General features: G+C 42.2%; 1 protein-coding gene and 1 long non-coding RNA gene across 2 annotated transcripts; one reads left to right on the top strand and one right to left on the bottom strand.

Moving 5' to 3' along the window:
* Nucleotides 1–11,274: 11,274 nt before the first annotated feature.
* Nucleotides 11,275–15,904, top strand: LOC127906313 (uncharacterized). The gene is made up of 2 exons (XR_008060866.1): nucleotides 11,275–12,369; nucleotides 15,619–15,904. It is a non-coding gene; the product is annotated as an uncharacterized LOC127906313 (long non-coding RNA).
* A 1,782-nt stretch (nucleotides 15,905–17,686) lies between these two features.
* On the bottom strand, nucleotides 17,687–20,365 carry LOC118391225 (zinc finger protein 473 homolog). The gene is made up of 3 exons (XM_035782394.2): nucleotides 19,364–20,365; nucleotides 18,891–19,250; nucleotides 17,687–18,669 (listed from the first exon to the last, which is right to left on the bottom strand). The coding sequence occupies exons 1-3, from the start codon at nucleotides 19,944–19,946 to the stop codon at nucleotides 18,092–18,094; spliced, it is 1,521 nt and encodes a 506-aa protein (XP_035638287.1). The 5' UTR covers nucleotides 19,947–20,365; the 3' UTR covers nucleotides 17,687–18,091.
* Nucleotides 20,366–21,983: the final 1,618 nt, after the last annotated feature.

The following is a 21,983-nucleotide window of genomic DNA, read 5'->3' as shown; positions in this document are numbered from 1 at the left end:
GATGGGTTTGGTCTATTTATAGTATCCATGTTGAAGGGGGTGTGTGTTAAGGATTTTTGTTTATCAATAATGACTAATTATGTATACATTTCAATCAGGACTGACTAATCAGAATACTATTATGTACTGTATATGTATGAATGTTCTTTTAATCCTAGTACTGAATATAATGTGTGTAATTATAATCAAGAATTAGAACAATGACTGACTGTTCCGTGGTAGAAATGAATGAACTTATCGTCAGACTGGCTCGAATGCTTATCTACACAGGAAGACCTTGGCTCAGTCATAAATGATCTAAATTGGTGTGGGACAATGCGGGAAGGCTTGAGAATTATACTGCCATTGTACCAGAGTGGAGAAGAGACGGGACAGTTCGAAAACGATTGACGTCATTTTCAGTTTATAACCTGTGGTAAATTGTATCGTGTTCAGTACTCTCCAGAATAAACACTACTGATTGATTTTGAGACTGGTCTCTGTCCATTTTATGCAAATAAGGGTCTTACAAATTCTTAGGAGTGGGCAGTGTTTAATTGAATTGGTGAAAACATAAAGGAATTTAATTCCTGTAACAGTGTGTCGTCTACCATCGTTCACATCCCATCATTCACTTCTGGAAGTTTACTCGAAAAGTGAGTAAACCCTCCCTCACCTCATTTTATTATAAAATCCTTGGTCCGACAGACGATTACGTGAAACCCGGAATGCGTTGTATTTCAACAAACATGGCTCCACACATAGCTGGAATTAGCTTAGCTCATCATAATCAGTACAACCCTCATAAAAGTATTTTACACACATAATGTGTCCATTACAATCTATGCAAGAATCGGAATGCATGATTTGTCACCAGTACTTGAAAACGTGAATAAAACAGTATATAAATAAATAATTACCACAAAACATTTTCTGATAGGGATGTATCGATACAATTGGCACGTGCCGGCAGTCAATCACGTAACCTCTCACTCCCACTCTGAGCGATTCAGTGTTGTTCTTTATGTATGTAGCTAGTGAGCTACGTCTTTAGCAATGTCTTTCAAAAGGAGACAACTCACAAATGCGGAAAGATTTTGTACAATTCTGACAAAGTCAGGAATCATATTCTAACAGTGACAATGAGGAGCTGCCCCCCAACCTTCTAGCCATTGAGAACCCTGATCTGAGGACCCCTTGACCCCTGACGAAGCCCGAGGTCCCTTTGAAGATGCTGGTGTTGACGGAGGCAGACTGACAGTGGATAATGTACAGGAGGTCTGTGGTAGCTGGAAGGCTGCCAGCCATTTCCTGGCCCTGCTGTTTGCTTTGATGAGTCCCAGTCTGGATTTCAAAGCCCCTTGCCATTTCCCTCTGAGGCAGAGTGCTTCATGCTGTTTCTGACAGAGGAGCTGGTGGGAGACATACTAGAGGAGACCAACCGCTATGCCTTGGAGCTGCAGGAGAAGAGAGAGCCAGGAGTGAGGGGGAAACTCGCTAAAAGGGTGACAATCACAATTAGTGAAATGCATACCTTCCTGGTGACAATCCTTCTCATGGGAATAGCAAAACATAACATCCTAAGAGAATACTGGAGCACAGATCCTATGTTCGCAACTCCCTTCTTTGCCACCCTCTTTTCCCAAAGCTGCTTCCTATTTCTGCTGCGATGCCTGCATTTTGTCAACAAATCTACTGCCAACCTAAATGACCCGTTACACAAAATACGAAATGTTCTTACCAGCTTGACATTAGCATTTGGTAGGGTCTTTGTGCCATCCAAGGACCTATGCATTGATAAGTCCCTGACGTTACGGAAGGGTAGGCTGGCGTTCCACCCAAAAGGCAAAGGTTTGTGGTCAAGTGATTTGTTATGTGCAACGTGAAGACAGGATTTGTCCAGGAAATTATAGTTTACACAGGATACACCATTGACATCCAACATTAGGAGGGGCTTGGGGTGTCTGGTTCCACGGTGATGACCATGCTGGCTCCTCATCTCGGCAAGGGACACACTTTGAATGTGGACAATTGGTACAGCAGTCCCACACTCTTCCAGCAAGTGTTTTCTTGCTGTGTTTTCATCCAGTACTGTTAAGTAGTGAACGCTAGGATACTAAACCTGGCCTCAATCTTCAACTCCAAACATGTCCAGTTCCAGTTATGATATTGGCAAATAATGTTCAATACTGTTTGTATGTGTGGTTTCTGAAAGTACAGAATAAAGAGGAATTATTAGTAATTAGAATACAATATCAGGATATAGCAATAAAACAATATTACAAAGAAGTAACACTGCTATAAAAATTATTGTCAAAATCAATAATGAGTCATATAACAGTAAGAAACAGTAACTGTTGAGCTCCACAAGGGTGCAGGGCAGAACAGGGCTATGCTAAACAGGCCAATTGAAAACAAACCATGGTCATAAGGCCAGGGTAGCTTCAAAAGCCAACACAAGCTAATACTTCTCTGACGCAATTATCATTGTTTTACAGAGCTAATAGAAGAATGTAGGTAGCTACATAAGCACGATTTACTCAAACACCATAAAGGTTATGAAATTAGTAATGTTACCTTGCGTGTCCGCGGTTATAAGGAATACACACACATATATTATGCTCCATACATACTGTGAGCTGTAGTAGAAACAACATAACGGCATACAGAAACTTTTACAATGTAATAAGGCACTTACTTTGTTAGAAACGCACACATGTTCAAAGTTATTATCATTTAGTTTTTATTTTATTTTACCTTTATTTAACCAGGCAAGTCAGTCAAGAATGAAGGTGAAGTGGAAAATGCAAAAAAGTTTGTGCAGGTCCTGTTCTGACTGGAGATGCTCAAATGTCTGCATACTTGATCTGCGTGTCACACCCTGATCTGTTTCACCTGTCTTGTGCATGTCTCCACCCCCCACCAGGTGTCTCCCATTTCCCCCTATTATCCCCTGTGTAGTTATACCTGCGTTTTCTGTTGGTCTGTTGCCAGTTTGTCTTGTTTTGTCAAGTCTTACCAGTGTGTTTTCCTGTTTTCCAGTATCTCTAGTTTCTGTTTTCTAGTCCTCCCGGGTTCTGACCATTCTGCCTGCCCTGACCCTGCCTGCTGTTTTGTCCGATTGAATTTGCCTTGGATTACTGACCTCTGCCTGCCCTGGACGTGCCATTTGCCTGCCCCGTTTTGTAATAAACATCTGAAATTTGAGCACCCTAGCTTGAGAGCAGTGCAATGAACTATCCTGTTGTGTAACTGACATCATGTGTATTAAAAACTCACGCTGGGGCAGCCGCTAGAGATATTTGGAAGTCAAGTGTAAAAAGGTTAACTCTACCTCTGGAGGACCATTTACAGAATCTTCACCGTGGGCGTGGCCTATGCACATGCTGCACCATTAACTCAATGTTTTTAGATGGGTGTTATGGATTATCATCATCTCCATCAGACATGTAATCAGGCATAGGAAATTAATCCGGTTTTACTGCACAATTTCTTAACACAAGATATATAAGCATTATTGCAAAAAAGATAACTAAGCCATAAATCAACCAATGGAATATTGTAGCTCCAATCAGACCAAATAATGACTGAACCCATCCAAACGGATTCCAATCGTTGTCTGGTTGGTGTTCATTTGCGAGATCACAGCTAAGCTCTTTCAGATGTTTCACATTTTTCTCTTATGTCATTGGGCCAACTCACAATAGCATCTCTCAATTCTTTATTAGATTGACATTTTCCGTCAGCAAGGAAATGCTTCCCAATTTTATCCATGATTAGATTTCTTTTCATATTTGAGCCGAATTTGTAGAATGTTCTCACACTTCTTTAAGAGACAATGGATGACATTTCAATCGTGGTTATTTCTGTGCCTCTCTCAACGGTGTCCAGGGTGTTTAGATTTCCTCACTCACGGTTTTAATATATGCCAATCTTCACCATTTTCCAAGGTAGTGATACCCACTTCCCCGGAGAGTAGGTATGGTATTTGTGCCTGTTGATTGGTCATGGCACCTGATACCTTGTATTAGAACCAATACTGAAGCTTCTGCCAATTTACTACTGGAGAATATGGGAGACCTAATGTCTTATACCATTCTCACGCTTCAAATATCAATGTTGTTGACAACACATATTACCAAAATTAGGGTCCATCGTCCATCCATAATACAAATATCTCGTCAATACACACACACTCAGGAAACAAAAACAAACACACTCCCTCAAAATATGTTTTAATCACTCTATGTCATTTTACATTTTGTACCCACATGGTAGTTCCTCCAATGCAAATATCCATGTAGGGTTTAAATTTATAGCTCGTTTCCCAATCGTAACCAACTGTTCTACCAGTCCACTGATTCAATTATTTTCTTTAACAATGTTTTCTAACCTACAGGAATGTTTTTCTAACTTCTATCTCAGGATTGTGCCCTGGGATCACATAACTCGTAACCATGTCATGTCATCCTATGTCTGCTTCTGTGCTCAACAGAGAACCCCCCTAACCTGCTCCAACAGGGCAAGTCGTCCCAGAATTTCTCCTTTAATTAAAGATATCTCTGCTGCAACAGAGTTCCTAATTAAAAATGATAGGACTTCCCCTATTAGAAATAACTGAATTTCTAACTAGGGGTGTCTTTTGTGCCAACAAAAGACCTAAAGTGCACAATCTGTTCCCAGAACAGGATTTTCTATGATGTTTGAAAGACAACCAGTCTCACCCTTAACTCCGTATGTTCGGGATGGCGTATCCGTCCACTAACGCTCCCTGCCGGGTTCGAGGCAGGTCCCTTTCTGCTCCGCTTAGTGTGGGCTCCCTGAGCCACGTCTAACGCAGCCTCTGTGCGGAGATAACCTCGGTCACCCCGGGAACGAACAGCAGACGGAGTTAGCCATCCAATGTCTTTGCCAAATTGTGATGGGAATTCTAACCAAAAGAAAAGAGACTGTAGATTTCTTCAAACAGTAAGAAGTGCAACAATGAGATTTGCAACAATGGAGTAATCAATAATTACTCATATAGTTCAGAGTTGAATGCCCAATGAACAGTTGGCTCTCTCCTTTTATAGAAAGTACATCCTCATATCTATGTGACAGTTAGCAGATGTGCATAAACAGTGACAGTGAACAGAGTTGTAAAAAGTAGTTTAGCTCATCTGTGCAGATCAAGATAGCTGATATCGCCAGCTGATATCGCCACCATTCTATGTTCTGCAATTCCCACATAGCTAAATTCCTGGCGATTGTAAACACAGGTCACATACTGCGGTCGTACCCAAACGGCTCCTAAATCTGTACGCTCGGATTTATGACTAAGTCACACAAGACAGATTTGTAACACTAAAAAATACTAGGATATAACAACGTAAAATTCTTTAAGTAAAAAACACCATAGTATGTCTAATTAAACAGCATAGTATGTAATAAATTAATTTTCTCCACATTTGCAACAAGCAACATGTCATATACAAGAACTCAGTGGGAGAGGATGGGACTACAATATGAATAGAATTAAATGTCATGCCGTAGAGTATCCCGTATGTTCTTTTGTTGGCATAGAGGTGGTTGAGAGAGCACACAAGGGCTACGTCCCAATTCTCCACCCTTCTCCCTAAGTATGCACTTCTTGTCATGAATTGAAAAGCATAGGATTGGTGTAAGCATTGAAAGGAGGGCGTTTCCATTGCTAAATCCATGAAAAAAAGTATAGAAGTGCACACTTTGGGAGAAGGAAGAGAACCTGAACACAATTCAGCAACACAATGTAAGTCCAACTCATTTTAGTACTGCCTATGAGGAGAAAGAGTGTTTCACACACAGTCTGTTCACAGTGTGTGACACTGTGACTGACACATGATGTGTCTTTGGGTTGCACAATCAGTGCCAAGTAATGACTTACAAAGACTTGGAATCATAGAGTTAGATACAGTACAGAATCTATACCTGTATGCTTGCAAGCCCTCTACCTCCTATCTATCCAAGCAGAGATGGCCGCCTCGCTTCGCGTTCCTAGGAAACTATGCAGTTTTTTATTTTTTTACGTGTTATTACTTACATTAGTACCCCAGGTCATCTTAGGTTTCATTACATACAGTCGAGAAGAACTACTGAATATAAGATCAGCGTCAACTCACCATCAGTACGACCAAGAATATGATTTTCGCGACACGGATCCTGTGTTCTGCCTTTCAAACAGGACAACGGAATGGATCCCATGCGGCGACCCCAAAAAACGACTTCGTAAAAGAGGGAAACGAGGCGGTCTTCTGGTCAGACTCTAGAGACGGGCACATTGTGCAGCACTCCCTAGCATTCTTCTCGCCAATGTCCAGTCTCTTGACAACAAGGTTGATGAAATCCGAGCAAGGGTAGCATTCCAGACGGACATCAGAGACTGTAACGTTCTTTGCTTCACGGAAACATGGCTCACTGGAGAGACGCTATCGGAGGCGGTGCAGCCAGCGGGTTTCTCCACGCATCGCGCCGACAGAAACTAACATCTTTCTGGTAAGAAGAGGGGCGGGGGTGTATGCCTTATGGCTAACGAGACGTGGTGTGGTCACAAAAGCATACAGGAACTCAAGTCCTTCTGTTCACCTGATTTAGAATTCCTCACAATCAAATGTCGACCACATTATCTACCAAGAGAATTCTCTTTGATTATAATCACAGCCGTATATATACCCCCCAAGCAGACACATTGATGACTCTGAACGAACTTTATTTGACTCTTTGCAAACTGGAATACATTTATCCGGAGGCTGCATTCATTGTAGCTGGGGATTTTAACAAGGCTAATCTGAAAACAAGACTCCCTAAATTTGATCAGCATATCGATTGCGCAACCAGGGGTGGAAAAACCTTGGATCATTGTTACTCTAGCTTCCGCGATGCATATAAGGCCCTGCCCCGCCCTCCTTTTGGAAAAGCTGACCATGACTCCATTTTGTTGATCCCTGCCTACAGACAGAAACTAAAAAAAGAAGCTCCCACGCTGAGGTCTGTCCAACGTTGGTCCAACCAAGCTGACTCCACACTCCAAGACTGCTTCCATCACGTGGACTGGGATATGTTTCGTATTGCGTCAGATAACAACATTGACGAATATGCTGATTCGGTGTGCGAGTTCATTAGAACGTGCGTTGAAGATGTTGTTCCCATAGCAACGATTAAAACATTCCCTAACCAGAAACCGTGGATTGATGGCAGCATTCGCGTGAAACTGAAAGTGCGAACCACTGCTTTTAATCAGGGCAAGGTGGCTGGTAACATGACCGAATACAAACAGTGCAGCTATTCCCTCCGCAAGGCTATCAAACAAGCTAAGCGTCAGTACAGAGACAAAGTAGAATCTCAATTCAACGGCTCAGACACAAGAGGCATGTGGCAGGGTCTACAGTCAATCACGGACTACAAGAAGAAAACCAGCCCAGTCACGGACCAGGATGTCTTGCTCCCAGGCAGACTAAATAACTTTTTTGCCCGCTTTGAGGACAATACAGTGCCACTGACACGGCCTGCAACGAGTGAGTAAGACATTTAAACGTGTTAACCCTCGCAAGGCTGCAGGCCCAGCCGCGCCCTCAGAGCATGCGCAGACCAGCTGGCCGGTGTGTTTACGGACATATTCAATCAATCCCGATACCAGTCTGCTGTTCCCACATGCTTCAAGAGGGCCACCATTGTTCCTGTTCCCAAGAAAGCTAAGGTAACTGAGCTAAACGACTACCGCCCCGTAGCACGCACTTCCGTCATCATGAAGTGCTTTGAGAGACTAGTCAAGGACCATATCACCTCCACCCTACCTGACACCCAAGACCCACTCCAATTTGCTTACCGCCCAAATAGGTCCACAGACGATGCAATCTCAACCACACTGCACACCGGCCTAACCCATCTGGACAAGAGGAATACCTATGTGAGAATGCTGTTCATCGACTACAGCTCGGCATTCAATACCATAGTACCCTCCAAGCTCGTCAACAAGCTCGAGAACCTGGGTCTCGACCCCGCCCTGTGCAACTGGGTACTGGACTTCCTGACGGGCCGGGTACTGGACTTCCCGACGAGACGGCCTACAGGGAGGAGGTGAGGGCCCTCGGAGTGTGGTGTCAGGAAAATAACATCACACTCAACGTCAACAAAACTAAGGAGATGATTGTGGACTTCAGGAAACAGCAGAGGGAAAACCCCCCTATCCACATCGATGGAACAGTAGTGGAGAGGGTAGCAAGTTTTAAGTTCCTCGGCATACACATCACAGACAAACTGAATTGGTCCACTCACACAGACAGCATCGTGAAGAAGGCGCAGCAGCGCCTCTTCAACCTCAGGAGGCTGAGGAAATTTGGCTTGCCACCAAAAGCACTCACAAACTTCTACAGATGCACAATCGAGAGCATCCTGTCGGGCTGTATCACCGCCTGGTACAGCAACTGCTCCGCCCACAACCGTAAGGCTCTCCAGAGGGTAGTGAGGTCTGCACAATGCATCACCGGGGGCAAACTACCTGCCCTCCAGGACACCTACACCACCCGATGTTACAGGAAGGCCATAAAGATCATCAAGGACAACAACCACCCGAGCCACTGCCTGTTCACCCCGCTATCATCCAGAAGGCGAGGTCAGTACAGGTGCATCAAAGCTGGGGCAGAGAGACTGAAAAACAGCTTCTATCTCAAGGCCATCAGACTGTTAAACAGCCACCACTAACATTGAGTGGCTGCTGCCAACACACTGACACTGACTCAACTCCAGCCTCTTTAATAATGTGAATTGATGGGAAATGATGTAAAATATATCACTAGCCACTTTAAACAATGCTACCTTATATAATGTTACATACCCTACATTATTCATCTCATATGCATACGTATATACTGTACTCTATATCATCAACTGCATCCTTATGTAATACATGTATCACTAGCCACTTTAACTATGCCACTTTGTTTACATACTCATCTCATATGTATATACTGTACTCGATACCATCTACTGTATCTTGCCTATGCTGCTCTGTACCATCATTCATTCATATATCTTTATGTACATATTCTTTATCCCCTTACACTGTGTATAAGACAGTAGTTTTGGAATTGTTAGTTAGATTACTTGTTGGTTATTACTGCATTGTCGGAACTAGAAGCACAAGCATTTCGCTTCACTCGCATTAACATCTGCTAACCATGTGTATGTGACAAATAAAATTTGATTTGATTTGATTTAGTACTTAATATGGGACACCATGTTACAGGGCCGGCGAATCAGTTAGACAGGCCTTTGAATTCCACATTTTTCACAGGATCTCCTATGTGCGCACGACAGTGAAGAACCACCGTACCTGTTTAGCTAAAAGAAACAAAGAAATATGCATGTTATTTTGGCATTACTTCATGCATATCAGTTTGCAAACAATGTAAAAACATGAATAATAATCCTTGAGTTAATAAAGCCGCATACAAATATGGAGGCATTTCAGCCTGGCTCAGTGATCTCTGTGGTGGAGGGGCAGCCATCGAAAGGTGTTATTCATTTTCTCTAGTTGCACCATGATTGGTTTAGTGTTCCTTCACTCATGGGGACACTACATCACTGCAGAATATCCAGGAAGAGCTAGGAAATTCAAGCCCCCTTGGGTGCTGCCATTGATTTACATTAGAAGTGCTCATCCACGAAGGCTCAAGGTCATTGGCCATAGACATAATGATGCCAAATCACGTTATATCTAAGGTAGCTTTGATTGGACTGATCATGTCAACATCATACTTTCAAAATCTTAACTAGCAAGGTAGCTAGCTAGACAAGCAGTCATCGTCATGAATACGCTTGACAATCTACTGGCAAATCCTTTTCAATCCTTGTCAAATGAAGAGAAATTATAGATAAAACGTATCGGTGCTCATCGCCATTGGACATAAACATTAACCAACAAGTCGGAAATCCCAAATTCAACAATGAGTGGTTTGGGAGGAACCAGTGGCTAACTGCAATGCAAAGCAATCACTATTTTGCTTCCCCTGCTTGCTATTCAAGGAGAGAGTATGTGGTTCAAGTCTGGGTTTAAGTATTTAAAACATCTGTCTGAAAGAGTCACTTTTCCAAGCTTAAAAGGATAAACATTCACACGCAACACCATGGGACAGAAAAGGTTGAATGGATTGGCCAGCTGTCAATCCAGCATGACTTCTGCCGTGTTCAAAACAACTGGGAACTTAGAAATCAGAACTTGGAAATATCTAACTTCGGTGTATTCAAGACAACTGGGAACTCGGGAAAAAACGAACTCAGACTGGGAAAATATGCGTTGAACGGTCATCCAACTTGGAATTACAAATCGCGAACTCTGGTCTCTTTCTAGAGCTCAGACTTTAAAACCTGAAGATCACTGACGTCATGATTCAACCTTGTTTTTTCTGAGTTGCCAGTTATCTTGAAAGTACCATATATCCAGAGAATGCCAAACTTTAATGACAAAGTGTGCCCACAGAAGGTCTGCCACGCCACCTTCCTGTTCAAGTGAGCACAGCACAACAACGGTCCAAAAATAAGCCTATGTCTTATATGCTGCTGTATAAATTATGTAATATGCCAGGGATATATGTATACTGTAGCTAAGACGGTAATACTAAGTGTATGTTGTGTAGTAAGCTGTTAGTAGCCCATGTGTCTCACCCTAAGCATTTAGTCTCCCTCTCCCTCTCAGATCTTAGCTTATAGCCTACAGTTCTGACTTGGTGGTGCACGTTAAATAAAGGTTAAAAAAAAAGGTGTTTTATTCTATAGCCAATTTTAGAAAAATGTCATCATCGAATATTGTAAAAGCTTTCATTGTCTGATTATATGCCCCTGTTATTTATCCTACATTTCCTGACTTAGTGTACAGGGAGAATAGTGTAAGAACGGCCCATGTTCTGAATTCTGTCGCTGTCCATTTCAAAAGTGCTGAGCAAATAGGCATATTGTCTGTCTGAGCTCGCTCATTAATGTCTTAACCAAAATTATTGTTTGCCTTGTCCTCTCATCGTCCCCTTGTTATATTGCCTATATAGGTCTGTCTCATTAGTATCTAATTAATATTTTTAGGGAATGTTGGAATGATGCATTTCTTTGTTTTGCTTATTTTGTTTATTATAATTAGCTCATATGCTTTTCTCCACAAGGAGGGGATACTATAATGTTGTTCGGTCTGTAACCATGTTTTCCAGAGAAAGTTCAGTAATAGACCCAAGTAATTCGAGGGTTGTGTTGATTGCGCAATGCGGTCTCTGCATCGGTATAGGCCTATTGCCTGTAAGTGGATCCTCATGATGTTCCCTTCCTTTTTTGACCACATAGGCATAATAATGATAATATCGATGCGGTAACACATGGCAGCCGGTGCCAAATGTAATATCTAAATTACCCTGCAGTAAACGCCTCAACATCTTGCTGAATTTATCTGAACTAACACCGATCTGCATTTCTGTCGGTGTCCAGTTTGAAAGTGCTGAACAAAGGCCTATGTCGCCGCAGCTCGTTTGCTTGCACTTGCTTATACATTGAGCTTAGTGTTAATGGATGGCATACCTTCACTAACGCCATCAGAGTGCGCAGCTGAACACTATGCTGGAAACACTCGGTTTGTTATTTTAACTAAAACACAACCAATCTTTGTTAAATATAAATGCCAAACTTGTTTTTGCATGGATTACGGAACGCAGTTAGCTTTTAACAGCTTGGACCGCTATTTATTTTCCCGGAATCCCGCTTAATTGACAGGTTAAAGTTTGCTCGAAAGAGCCGCTAAACTAGCTAAGCTGCTAACATAGTCCCAGATGAGTTTTCCAATGTTGTCCTCTTTATCTGGAGAAGTAAATTAACGGTTCCAGCGCTATAGGAGCTGTATCTACTACATTTAGTTTCCGGACGAACTGGATTACAGATTTCCAATGCAGCAATTGTTTGCTTGCCGAGGATTATAGGCTTGATGTGGCTTCCTTGATCACGTAGGTCGCCAGCCTACGTAAGAAACTGGGGGAAACGTAGTGGAATATTTACCTTTTCTACGCCGTTGGGTGGACGGCGTTCGCGCATGTTGGATGCATCTATGTCTTGTCGTTTGTCGTTATCCGACTGACCGGTGTTGCCCGGAGTTTGTTAGCCAGGGGAGCCATCGTCTGCCTCTCCTCCCCCATCGGATAGCAGAGTCGAAGGAGCACAACAAGAGGAGCATGGCAATCAATGATGGTCGCATGTCGTGAGCCATGGAAGCCGAAGACAGCATCCTCCTGCAACGCAGTCTCCACTCCCAATGAGAAATTGATGATAAAAAGATTGTGGGGGCTGCTTTGTTAGACTTCAGTGCGGCTTTTGACGTTATCGATCATAGTCTGCTGCTGGAAAAACGTATGTTATGGCTTTACACCCCCTGCTATATTGTGTAAATATAGTTAAGTGTCTAACAAAACACAGAGCGTGTTCTTTAAGCCCAGACTTGGACCACACACCCTCTCCACTGAATAGCAGTCCAGTGATTGCTTTGCAATGCTTGCAGTTAGCCACGAATTCCTTTCAAACCACTCATTGTTGAATTTGCGATATCCAACTTGTGCAATGCTTATGGCCGATGAGCACCGATTCGTTTTATCTATCATTTTTTTTCATATGAAAAGGATTTGCCAGTATATTATCGACTTGATTCATGATGATGGCTGCTTGTCTAGCTTGCTAGCTAAGATTTTGAAAGTATGATGTTGAAAAGATCAGTCCAATCAAAGCTACGGTAGATGTAACATTGATTTGACGTCATTTTATATGAAGCAGGTGAGTCTTCTTGGCTGGGCACTTCTAATGTAAATCTATGGCAGCACCCAAGGGGCTTGAATTTTCAATCTCTCCCAAATCAAATATTATTGGTCACATACACATGGTTAGCAGATGCTAATGTGAGTGTAGCGAAATGCTTGTGCTTCTAGTTCCGACAGTGCAGTAATATCTAACAAGTAATATAACAATTCCACAACTACCTAATACTCACAAATCTAAAGGGATGGAATAAGAATATGTACATATAAATATATGGCTGAGCGATGACCGAGCGGCATAGGCAAGATGCAACAGATGGTATAAAATACATATGAGATGAGTAATGTAAGATATGTAAACATGATTAAAGTGATGTGTTCCATTTATTAAAGTGGCCAATGATTTCGAGTATGTATGTAGGCTGCAGCCTCTGTTTTAGTGATGGTTGTTTAACAGTCTGATGGCCTTGAGGTAGAAGCTGTTTTTCAGTCTCTCGGTCCCAGCTTTGATGCCCCTGTACTGACCTCGCCTTCTGGATGGTAACGGGGTGAACAGGCAGTGGCTCGGGTGGTTGTTGTCCTTGATCTTTTTGGCATTCTTGTGATATCGGGTGCTGTAGGTGTCCTGGAGGGCAGGTAGTTTGCCCCCGGTGATGCATTGTGCAGACCGCACCACCCTCTGGAGAGCCCGACAGGATGCTCTCAATTGTGCATCTGTAAAAGTTTGTGAGGGTTTTAGGTGGTAAGCCAAATTTCTTCAGCCTCCTGAGGTTGAAGAGGCGCTGTTGTGCCTTTTTCACCACATTGTGTGGGTGGACCATTTCAGTTTGTCCGTGATGTGTACGCAGAGAAACTTAAAACTTTCCACATTCTCCACTGCTGTCCCATCAATGTGGATAGTGGGGTGCTCCCTCTGCTCTTTCCTGAAGTCAACGATCATCCCCTTTGTTTTGTTGACGTTGAGTGTGAGGTTATTTTCCTGACACCACACTCCGAGTGCCCTCACCTCCTCCCTGTAGGCTGTTTCGTTGTTTTTGGTAATCAAGCCCACTACTGTTGTGTCGTCTGCAAACTTAATGATTAAGTTGGATGCGTGCATGGCCACACAATCATGGGTGAACAGGGAGTACAGGAGGCACAGCCCCCACACCACTAGAGAGATATCTTCAACCAACAACTTACTACCCTGAAACAAGGCCAATATAATGCACAGAGATCTCCCCCACTGCATGAGCCCGAGGGGGGCGCCAACCCGGACAGGACGATCGCGTCAGAGACTCAAGTGATGCACCCCTCCTAGTGACTGCATGAAAGAGCACCAGTAAGCCAATGACTCAGCCTCTGTAATAGGGTTAGAGGAAGAGAATCCCAGTGGAGAGAGGGGAACCGGCCAGGCAGAGACTGCAAGGGTGGTTCGTCACTCCAGTGCCTTTCCGTTCACCTTCACACCGCCTACTTTTGTTATCCAACGATTTAAGACTGGGCATAATAGGCTACTGTCCCGATAACCTTGACCTGTCCACAGCCTTACAAATACATTTTCAGATAATCTCTCCCATCCCTAAAAAAGTCACCACACAAACAAGCTGAGTGTCTGGATGTGGGTACAAAATACAAATGTCATTATGCCCTAGTGCACACATTAAAAACAGAAATAGGTTAAGTAACAGAGTAGGCTACAAAGGCTGTTTACACAGGCAGCCCAGTCCTGATATTCTTCCCACTAATTGGTCTTTTGACCAATCACATATCTTTTCACATCAGATCTTTTTCAGAGTTGATCAGATTGGTCAAAATACCAATTAGTTACAAATAATTACTTAATAAACCTGCCTGTCTAAACGCAGCCAAAGTGCATCTCTGAATGGCCCCATGCATTCATCCAAACCGGTCTGGACAGGGTTGATCTTTATGTTTGGATGTTTACATATGTTGTGTTTATATTATTTGAATATTGTATTGTGAATAACCTTTAGTATAGGCCTAAACAGTAACAAAGGAAAAACGTGGCATGCTGGGAGAACGGCTGTGCATTAGTTTCTTACAAATGTTGTGATTCATATGTATACAGAGGATATGTACAAATGATCCCCAAATTAATAGTACAATGTACACACATATATGTACAATTTGTGAGTGTGTGATATGGGAGTCGGAGACATTTACAAACAATGGCAACACTGCCATGTTGCACTGAGCCTTTCTGTTGAAAAACCATATCAGTGGCTGTAGCAGATGCACCTGCCCCGACTTCTGTCTGCCGTCGATTGCTTCAGCCTTACTACTTAACCCTAATTGCTGCTGTAAATCACTCTGAATAAGAGTATCTGCAAAATGACTAAAATGTCAAATATAATGTAATAAGATAAATTGTACAAATGTGCATGGTTAATGACTTGTCTGTGGTAACTAGGGATGGCCTTTTGCAAGGGTGGGCAACTCTCAATTTCTAACAGTATCAAAGATTATCTATTGGGCTTGTTTAAGTTCCTTGCTCAAGGGCACATCGGCAGATTTGAAACCTAAACTTAACTTCTGATAGCACGTGATTATATTCCATTCTGTGGAACTTTCATAGTGTGTCCATCAACTCTGTCACATGTCCTGTGGTTACATTTGCTTCTCTCTGGCGGCTGGCTATGATTCGCTGCAGACCCTTAGGCAGGAGTACCATTTCTGAAGCTGTCTAATAGCTGAAAAGAGAGAACAGTAACTTATTAGTTCAGGTTCATGTTTTGTCTACTGATACTACATTCTCATCTACTGTTCATATACATATATAATTAATATTGGATTAAATAATGATGTAGTAATAACTGCTTACCGTACCTCTCTCCACTGATCTCCACAGTGACCTGCTCAAAGGGTTCCAGGACTCTGCACACCTCCCATTCCTCTTGGGTCAGAGCACCAACAGGTGCATTGACAATGGCCAGGGTAGAGATGGTGGCATCCTTTGACTCAAGAAACCGCTTCAACATATAAAATGTTGAATTCCACTTTGTAGTGCAGTCTTGTTTAGGCCTCAGCTCAGGCATCCCCATCTGGCGTTGTGTAGACTTTAGTTTTTCAGCACATACTGTGCTCCTGTGGAAGTATTCCACGGCTGCTTTCACTTTATCCACAGTGGGCTTCATCACCTTCAGAGCATCTCTTACAATCAGGTTTATTGTGTGGGCAAGACATGGATGATGGGTCCATTTTTAACATTTTCATGGCTTTGGTTATGTTAGCTGCTTAACCAAATGCATACAAATGCTACTGTGCTTCCGACTCATTTTCCAGCTGTTGTTTTCACAGCTGTCCTTCCTCTCTCTCCTCGCTGCTAAATGTGTGACTGTGAGTGAGTTGGCTCAGCCCTCCCTCACGCTTCTTTGGTTCATTGGTTGACACTGAGTGTCTGATTGACAGGAACAACAGGTGAGGCTGTTAGTCTGAGCAGACAGTCAGAACGAATGTGTGTGCTTGAGCATTTAGGCCAAATATTATATTATTTTTTTGTTCTTTGAATTAGTTAATTATATTCATTTAAATCTTTTGATTATCCATATCTTAATTTTTAAATATTTTTATAAAAAGATTTGGCTCCTCTGATATGCGAGCCGGCTCTTAGAGCCGACTCGTTCGTGAACGACCCATCACTAATGTAAATACGTGCTGTTTCAGCTGCCAGTACCGCTTCTGTTGGATCTGCTTACAGTCCAGTGAGGACTGCAGGAAATATGAGGAGCTGTACTGGTCTCTGTTCTGCACTAAACCCACAGTAGGCAGGCAGGTGTTCACCACGTAGTACTTGTTAGTGGCGAGATCACTCTGGATTTCTTACATACTCTTATTTGATTTCGTTATCCTGCTCTAGAGCTAAAACAATTTAAGCTATGAACACGAATCCATCTTTAAAACATATAGACAGCCCCAACATTTTTGATAGCATTTATACTTTTTGAAATACATTTTTTGAAATAATCTCCAGTGGATTTCAATGGCAATAAAAGGGGCCATAAACTTTAATGGAAAAAAAACACATTTTCTCCTCTTTTACTGTTTAAGCTATAAACACCTAGTCTGGCTGATACCAACCTCGAAGTCCTCCTGACTTCTGAGTCTGGAAAGGATGTTTGATATTGTCGGCACGATACGTTGATAATGAAAGGGTGGTGCTTTTACCGGTTGGTTCTCCTGTGTCTTTCTCACTCAGACACCCACAGGCTCAGCCATGCAAGCCCCCCTGAAAAAGTCAAGGGGTGTGAATACTTTGAAGGAACTGTAAAATCCTTAACTAAAGCTGAATCCTACATGTACAAATGACTTCGATTAACCTGTACCCCCGCACATTGACTGAATACCGACCGGTACCCCCGCTGGGTGCTGCAGCGGTCTAAGGCACTGCATCTCATTGCTAGAGGCGTCACTAAAGACCCTGGTTAGATTCCAGGCTTATCAAAACTGGCCATGATTGGGAGTTCCATTGGCCCAGCGTCGTTAAGGTTTGGTTGGGGTAGGCAGTCATTGTAAATAAGAATGTGTTCTTAACTGGACTTGCCTAGTTAAATAAAGGTTAAATAAATAAAAATATAGCCTTGTGATTGTTACTTTAATTTTTTACTTTAGTTTCTTATTTTCTTAACTATTTCTTGAACTGCATTGTTGGTTAAGGGCTTGTAAAGTACGCATTTCACAGTATGGTCTATAAGTTGTATTAGGTACATGTGACATAAAAATGGATTTGAATCATTGAGGAACTCCCAGATCAGTACAGTAGTTGGCAGTAATGCTCCTTTTTAGACTTGACCCTGTTATTTACATAGCTGTTATTAGCCAATGCTGTTGTACATGACACTAGAATCCTAGGAACAAAATGTTTGAAGATCATGTTTCTGTATTGCAAATGTGATTGATATGACGGAATACATTAGGCAAGAGATAGACAAAAGGATGTATTTGTTTTGTGGGGTTTTAATACAGAAACATGTCAGTTGGCAACAGTAAAATAAGCAAGCCATCGTACAAAACACTAGCTGAGTAAATGTGTATGGGAACAGTGTCATATTTAACAGGATATTTCAAGCCGGACATTTGTCTATACATCATCAATGATGCACCTCACCTTGTATGAACCACATCAACTGTGCTGCACTCAAAGTTCTGCTCCCTTTGCCCCCAATTTGAATTATTTCTGTTCCTTCCGTTAAAAGACACAGACTAAATGTATTTTAACACGTACAGTAAGCTAATACCATTTTTTTTTACCAGTCTCTCTGTATATCCCCAGTGCTTTCCTTGCTTCCTGTGTTTCCTTCCATTAGTCTTTCATGAAGACCTTATCAGCCGACCCCTCCCATTGAGTGAGTGCGCTGGTGAAATCGCAGCCCCCCACAGTTTCGGAAGGTTTTCCCACACTGGCTGCAGGTGTAGGGCTTCTCTCCTGTGTGAATGCGGAAGTGTCTTGTGAGAGCCCAAGAGTGACGGAAGCGTGCGTTGCACACTGTGCAGGCATAAGGCCTCTCTCCAGTATGAATACGCTGATGGATCTTCAGGTGCTCCATGCGGTTGAAGTCTCGACCACACAGGGAACAGTGGTACGGGCTCCGCCCAGGGGGGTAGAGGTTGCGCTTGGGGAGCTTGTTCATATCCTTTGGGTGAACAAGACTACGATGTCGCCGCAGCTCCTCAGACAGATGGAACTTCTCTCCACAGATCTTGCAGATGTGCTGTGCTGCAGCCATGTTGTTCACTTCATCTATCTGAGGGCTGTACATCTGGTGTGAGTGAGAGGTGGAGGCCCCAGCAGTCTCTCTGGGTGGGTACTGCTGCTTACCAAAGCCTGCATGGAGACCTGTGGCTGAAGAAGACGATAGGATGTCCAAGTCTGGAATGTCTGGGTTGAAGATTGGGGAGTCCGCTACAAAGTCAAATGAGAGAAAATGGATTAACCACTTGAAAAACTATCATTGTCACCTAACATGAGGTCAAATCCAGTTACTACAGAACTCTTTGGGCTGGTTTCCCAGACCCAACTTAAGGCTATTCTGGGACTAAACATTCTCTCTTGAAATAGATTTTTTTTTGTCCGGGACTAGGCTTAATTTGTGTTTGGAAACCAGTCTGTAGTGAGGGACTTACATAGAGAGTGGCTAGTGGAGGGGGTGAATGAGTCTGGATCCCTGTGAGGGAGCTGCAGTGCCTCTGGCCTCCAATCCTCCAGCAGCCTAGTTTGAGCCAAGGAGAGACTGTCTGGACAGTAGTCCTCTTCTCCTCCTTCGGTGTGGGAACCAGAGTTCCTACTGCATCCCAGGTCTGCAGACTCCACCTTCACTTCAACCAGACACTTCACCTCTGCATTCTTTGTGGTAACTTCAGGGAAGGGATGGCTGTCAACTGTGGATGTGTCATGTCCTGCGGTTGTCTCTGTGCATGCTCTGTTAAAATGTTCAGCATCTTCATGGGTGTCTGAGTACATGTTTGGGAGAACCGCTTTAGTCCCTGTAACGAAATATCGATAAGGAGATCATGCATCATAGCTTCGTGGAAGCAATACATTACATAACATTTAAAATGTGAATAGTTCAACAGTAGTGAATGACAGTCCAACTTACCAGCTGCATCTCTTTGACTTAAAGTCGACTTGCCCAATAAATCTGGTTTAATATCTTGAGTGCAGATACGTCCATCCTCACGGATCTCACAAAACGATTCGTTAAGATATGCAGGGATATCAGCAACTTCTGATTCAAATCCTCCATACCTATCCTCAACATTTTTTGTATGAAGAGACTGATTGGATTCATGAACCCCATGCTCTCCTTCTCTTCCTGATTTGATTGTATTTTGTGAGACGTTTAGAGAATTCAGCTGCTGATGAACCTGTTGAATTCTACTATTGGTACTAGCTTTGTCCCCTATTATTGATTCTACTTGACGTTCCTCTCCTCGCGCGGCACATAATTCAATTTCCGCTGCTTGCAAGCGAAACTTTAGTGACTTATTGTCCCGCAGCGTCTCGTGCATTTGATCCCGCACGTCCCTCAACACTTGGCCGACTAGTTTTGTAACCTCAACCACCGCTACCTCCACTGCTACTCCTAATGCATTTTGTATAGTAGCAGTCAATTCATCCTGAAACGAAAATGATAATTCTGCTACCAACGCCGTGTTTGGAGGACTCACGTTTGCCGACATTTTCAGGTTACCCTCGAACAAATTCTGACCTCAAGTCATGAGTTATTAATAATACTAAAGTCCAGAGATGTTTTCAAACAAGATAGCTAGTAGCTACGTATTTTAGTTTGTCCTGTAAAACAACTGGCTGAGTGCATCTGGAAGTGTGCCCACGTTTGTTTGGTGAAAGCTGCTAACTCCCACCCCTTGCCTCTGACTGAACGCTGTCCCTCTGCTTGTTTAGTTCACTTACCTAGCACGTACATCATTTAGTCTGTAGCTAACACTGCGTCACAAAATAATTGAAAACTATAATTTCAAGTGGCATTTAAAGAATTGTTGCATGCTTTCCAGTTAGCATCTTTCCTTGAATAATAACGGAAGTTTCTTCTTCCTGTTTGCTGTTAGGGCCAACCGTTGTCTATACCTTCGCATTGTAGCCTATACCAGCAATATATTTCAAGAGATTATATGATAGATCATATAAGTAAAATACGTTTAACATAAACTCAGAATGTGTAATATACATATTGGATATTGTGTTTTTATCAAGTCGTGTGAAATACATTGAGTGAAAAGCAACGCAATGTTAAACTCTGGCTTGAGTGTTTGTTGGCCATCTCTTTCTAATCAAATGGTCATGTTCGAATGGCTAGTTACCACAGCCACAAAGTCATGACCCCCTCCTTAAAAAATGATTTTAAACCTTGACCATAACCGTAACTACACTGCTGACCGTGTGTCTAACCTTTTAATACCAAAAGCCTACTTTCTGTTTTCATTAATTTTTACGATACACTTTGTGGCTATGGTAACTAGTGGAAACCGCGAGTATGAGATCGCATAATGCATCCTTCCTTTCCTACCCTCTTTGATTTTTTTTTTTTTTTTAATTGTACCTTTATTTTACTAGGCAAGTCAATTAAGAACAAATTCTTATTTTCAATGACGGCCTAGGAACAGTGGGTTAACTGCCTGTTCAGGGGCAGAACGACAGATTTGTACCTTGTCAGCTCGGGGATTTGAACTTGCAACCTTTCGGTTACGAGTCCAACGCTCTAACCAAATGACGACTACTGGCAAATCAGAGTGAGTAAATCATTAGTGTGATCATTGTGAGGAAAGAGGAATTGACACCTTTTTAAAGGGCGTTGAAATTCTGTAGGCCTACAGCTATAAAATAGGCGGTGTATCTTATGCCTTTGTTAGACAAAATGCTATTATTGACTGTATGATTGATTGATAGATGAGGAGGATGATGATGAGCAATTGATGTTGTTGCTGCTTCAGTAGTAGGCCTAAGGTTATTGTTATCATTTTCCATCATGGACTTTTCTTACATTTCCTTCCTCCAAGCCTAATGTTACCACGTATTTTAGCAGTGGTGGAAAATTGTCATACTTGAGTAAAATTAAAGATACCTTAATACAAAATGACTGAAGTAAAAGTAAAAGTCAGCCAGTAAAATCCTACTAAAGTATTTGGTTTTAAATATACTTAAGTATCAAAAGTAAATGTAATTGCTAAAATGTACTTAAGAATCAAAAGTAAAAGTATAAATAATTTCAAATTCTTTATATTCACCAAACCAGACGGCACCATTTTATTTTACATTTTTTATTTACGGATAGCCAGGGGCATGCTCCAACACTCTTGATAAGTGTGAATTAGACCATTTTCTTGTCCTGCTAAGCATTCAAAATGTATCAAGTACTTTTGGGTGTCAGAGAAAATATATGGAGTAAAAAATACATACTTTTAATCCGGAATGTAGTGAAGTAAAAGTTGTCAAAAATGTAAATAGTAAAGTGAAGTACAGATACCCCCGAAATATGTTTACTTAAGTACTTTACACCACTGTATTTTAGTGATTACAAAGATGAGAGCAGAATTTCCTATGATATTAATTTTAATTCCTATAATTGAGCAATTCTTAAGGCGAAAGGGGAATGGAATTCCAAAGAGTCAACAGGCCTCTCACCTGCAGCCACACAATGACACAGATCATTTAGAGCTGTTCAGAGCAAGCGGTCAAAAAGCCTACAGGGGTGTCAAACT

This window comes from Oncorhynchus keta, chromosome 12 (genome assembly GCF_023373465.1).
Source record: "Oncorhynchus keta strain PuntledgeMale-10-30-2019 chromosome 12, Oket_V2, whole genome shotgun sequence".
NCBI classification, from domain to species: domain Eukaryota; kingdom Metazoa; phylum Chordata; class Actinopteri; order Salmoniformes; family Salmonidae; genus Oncorhynchus; species Oncorhynchus keta.
This window is presented reverse-complemented; position numbering and strand designations above follow the sequence as displayed.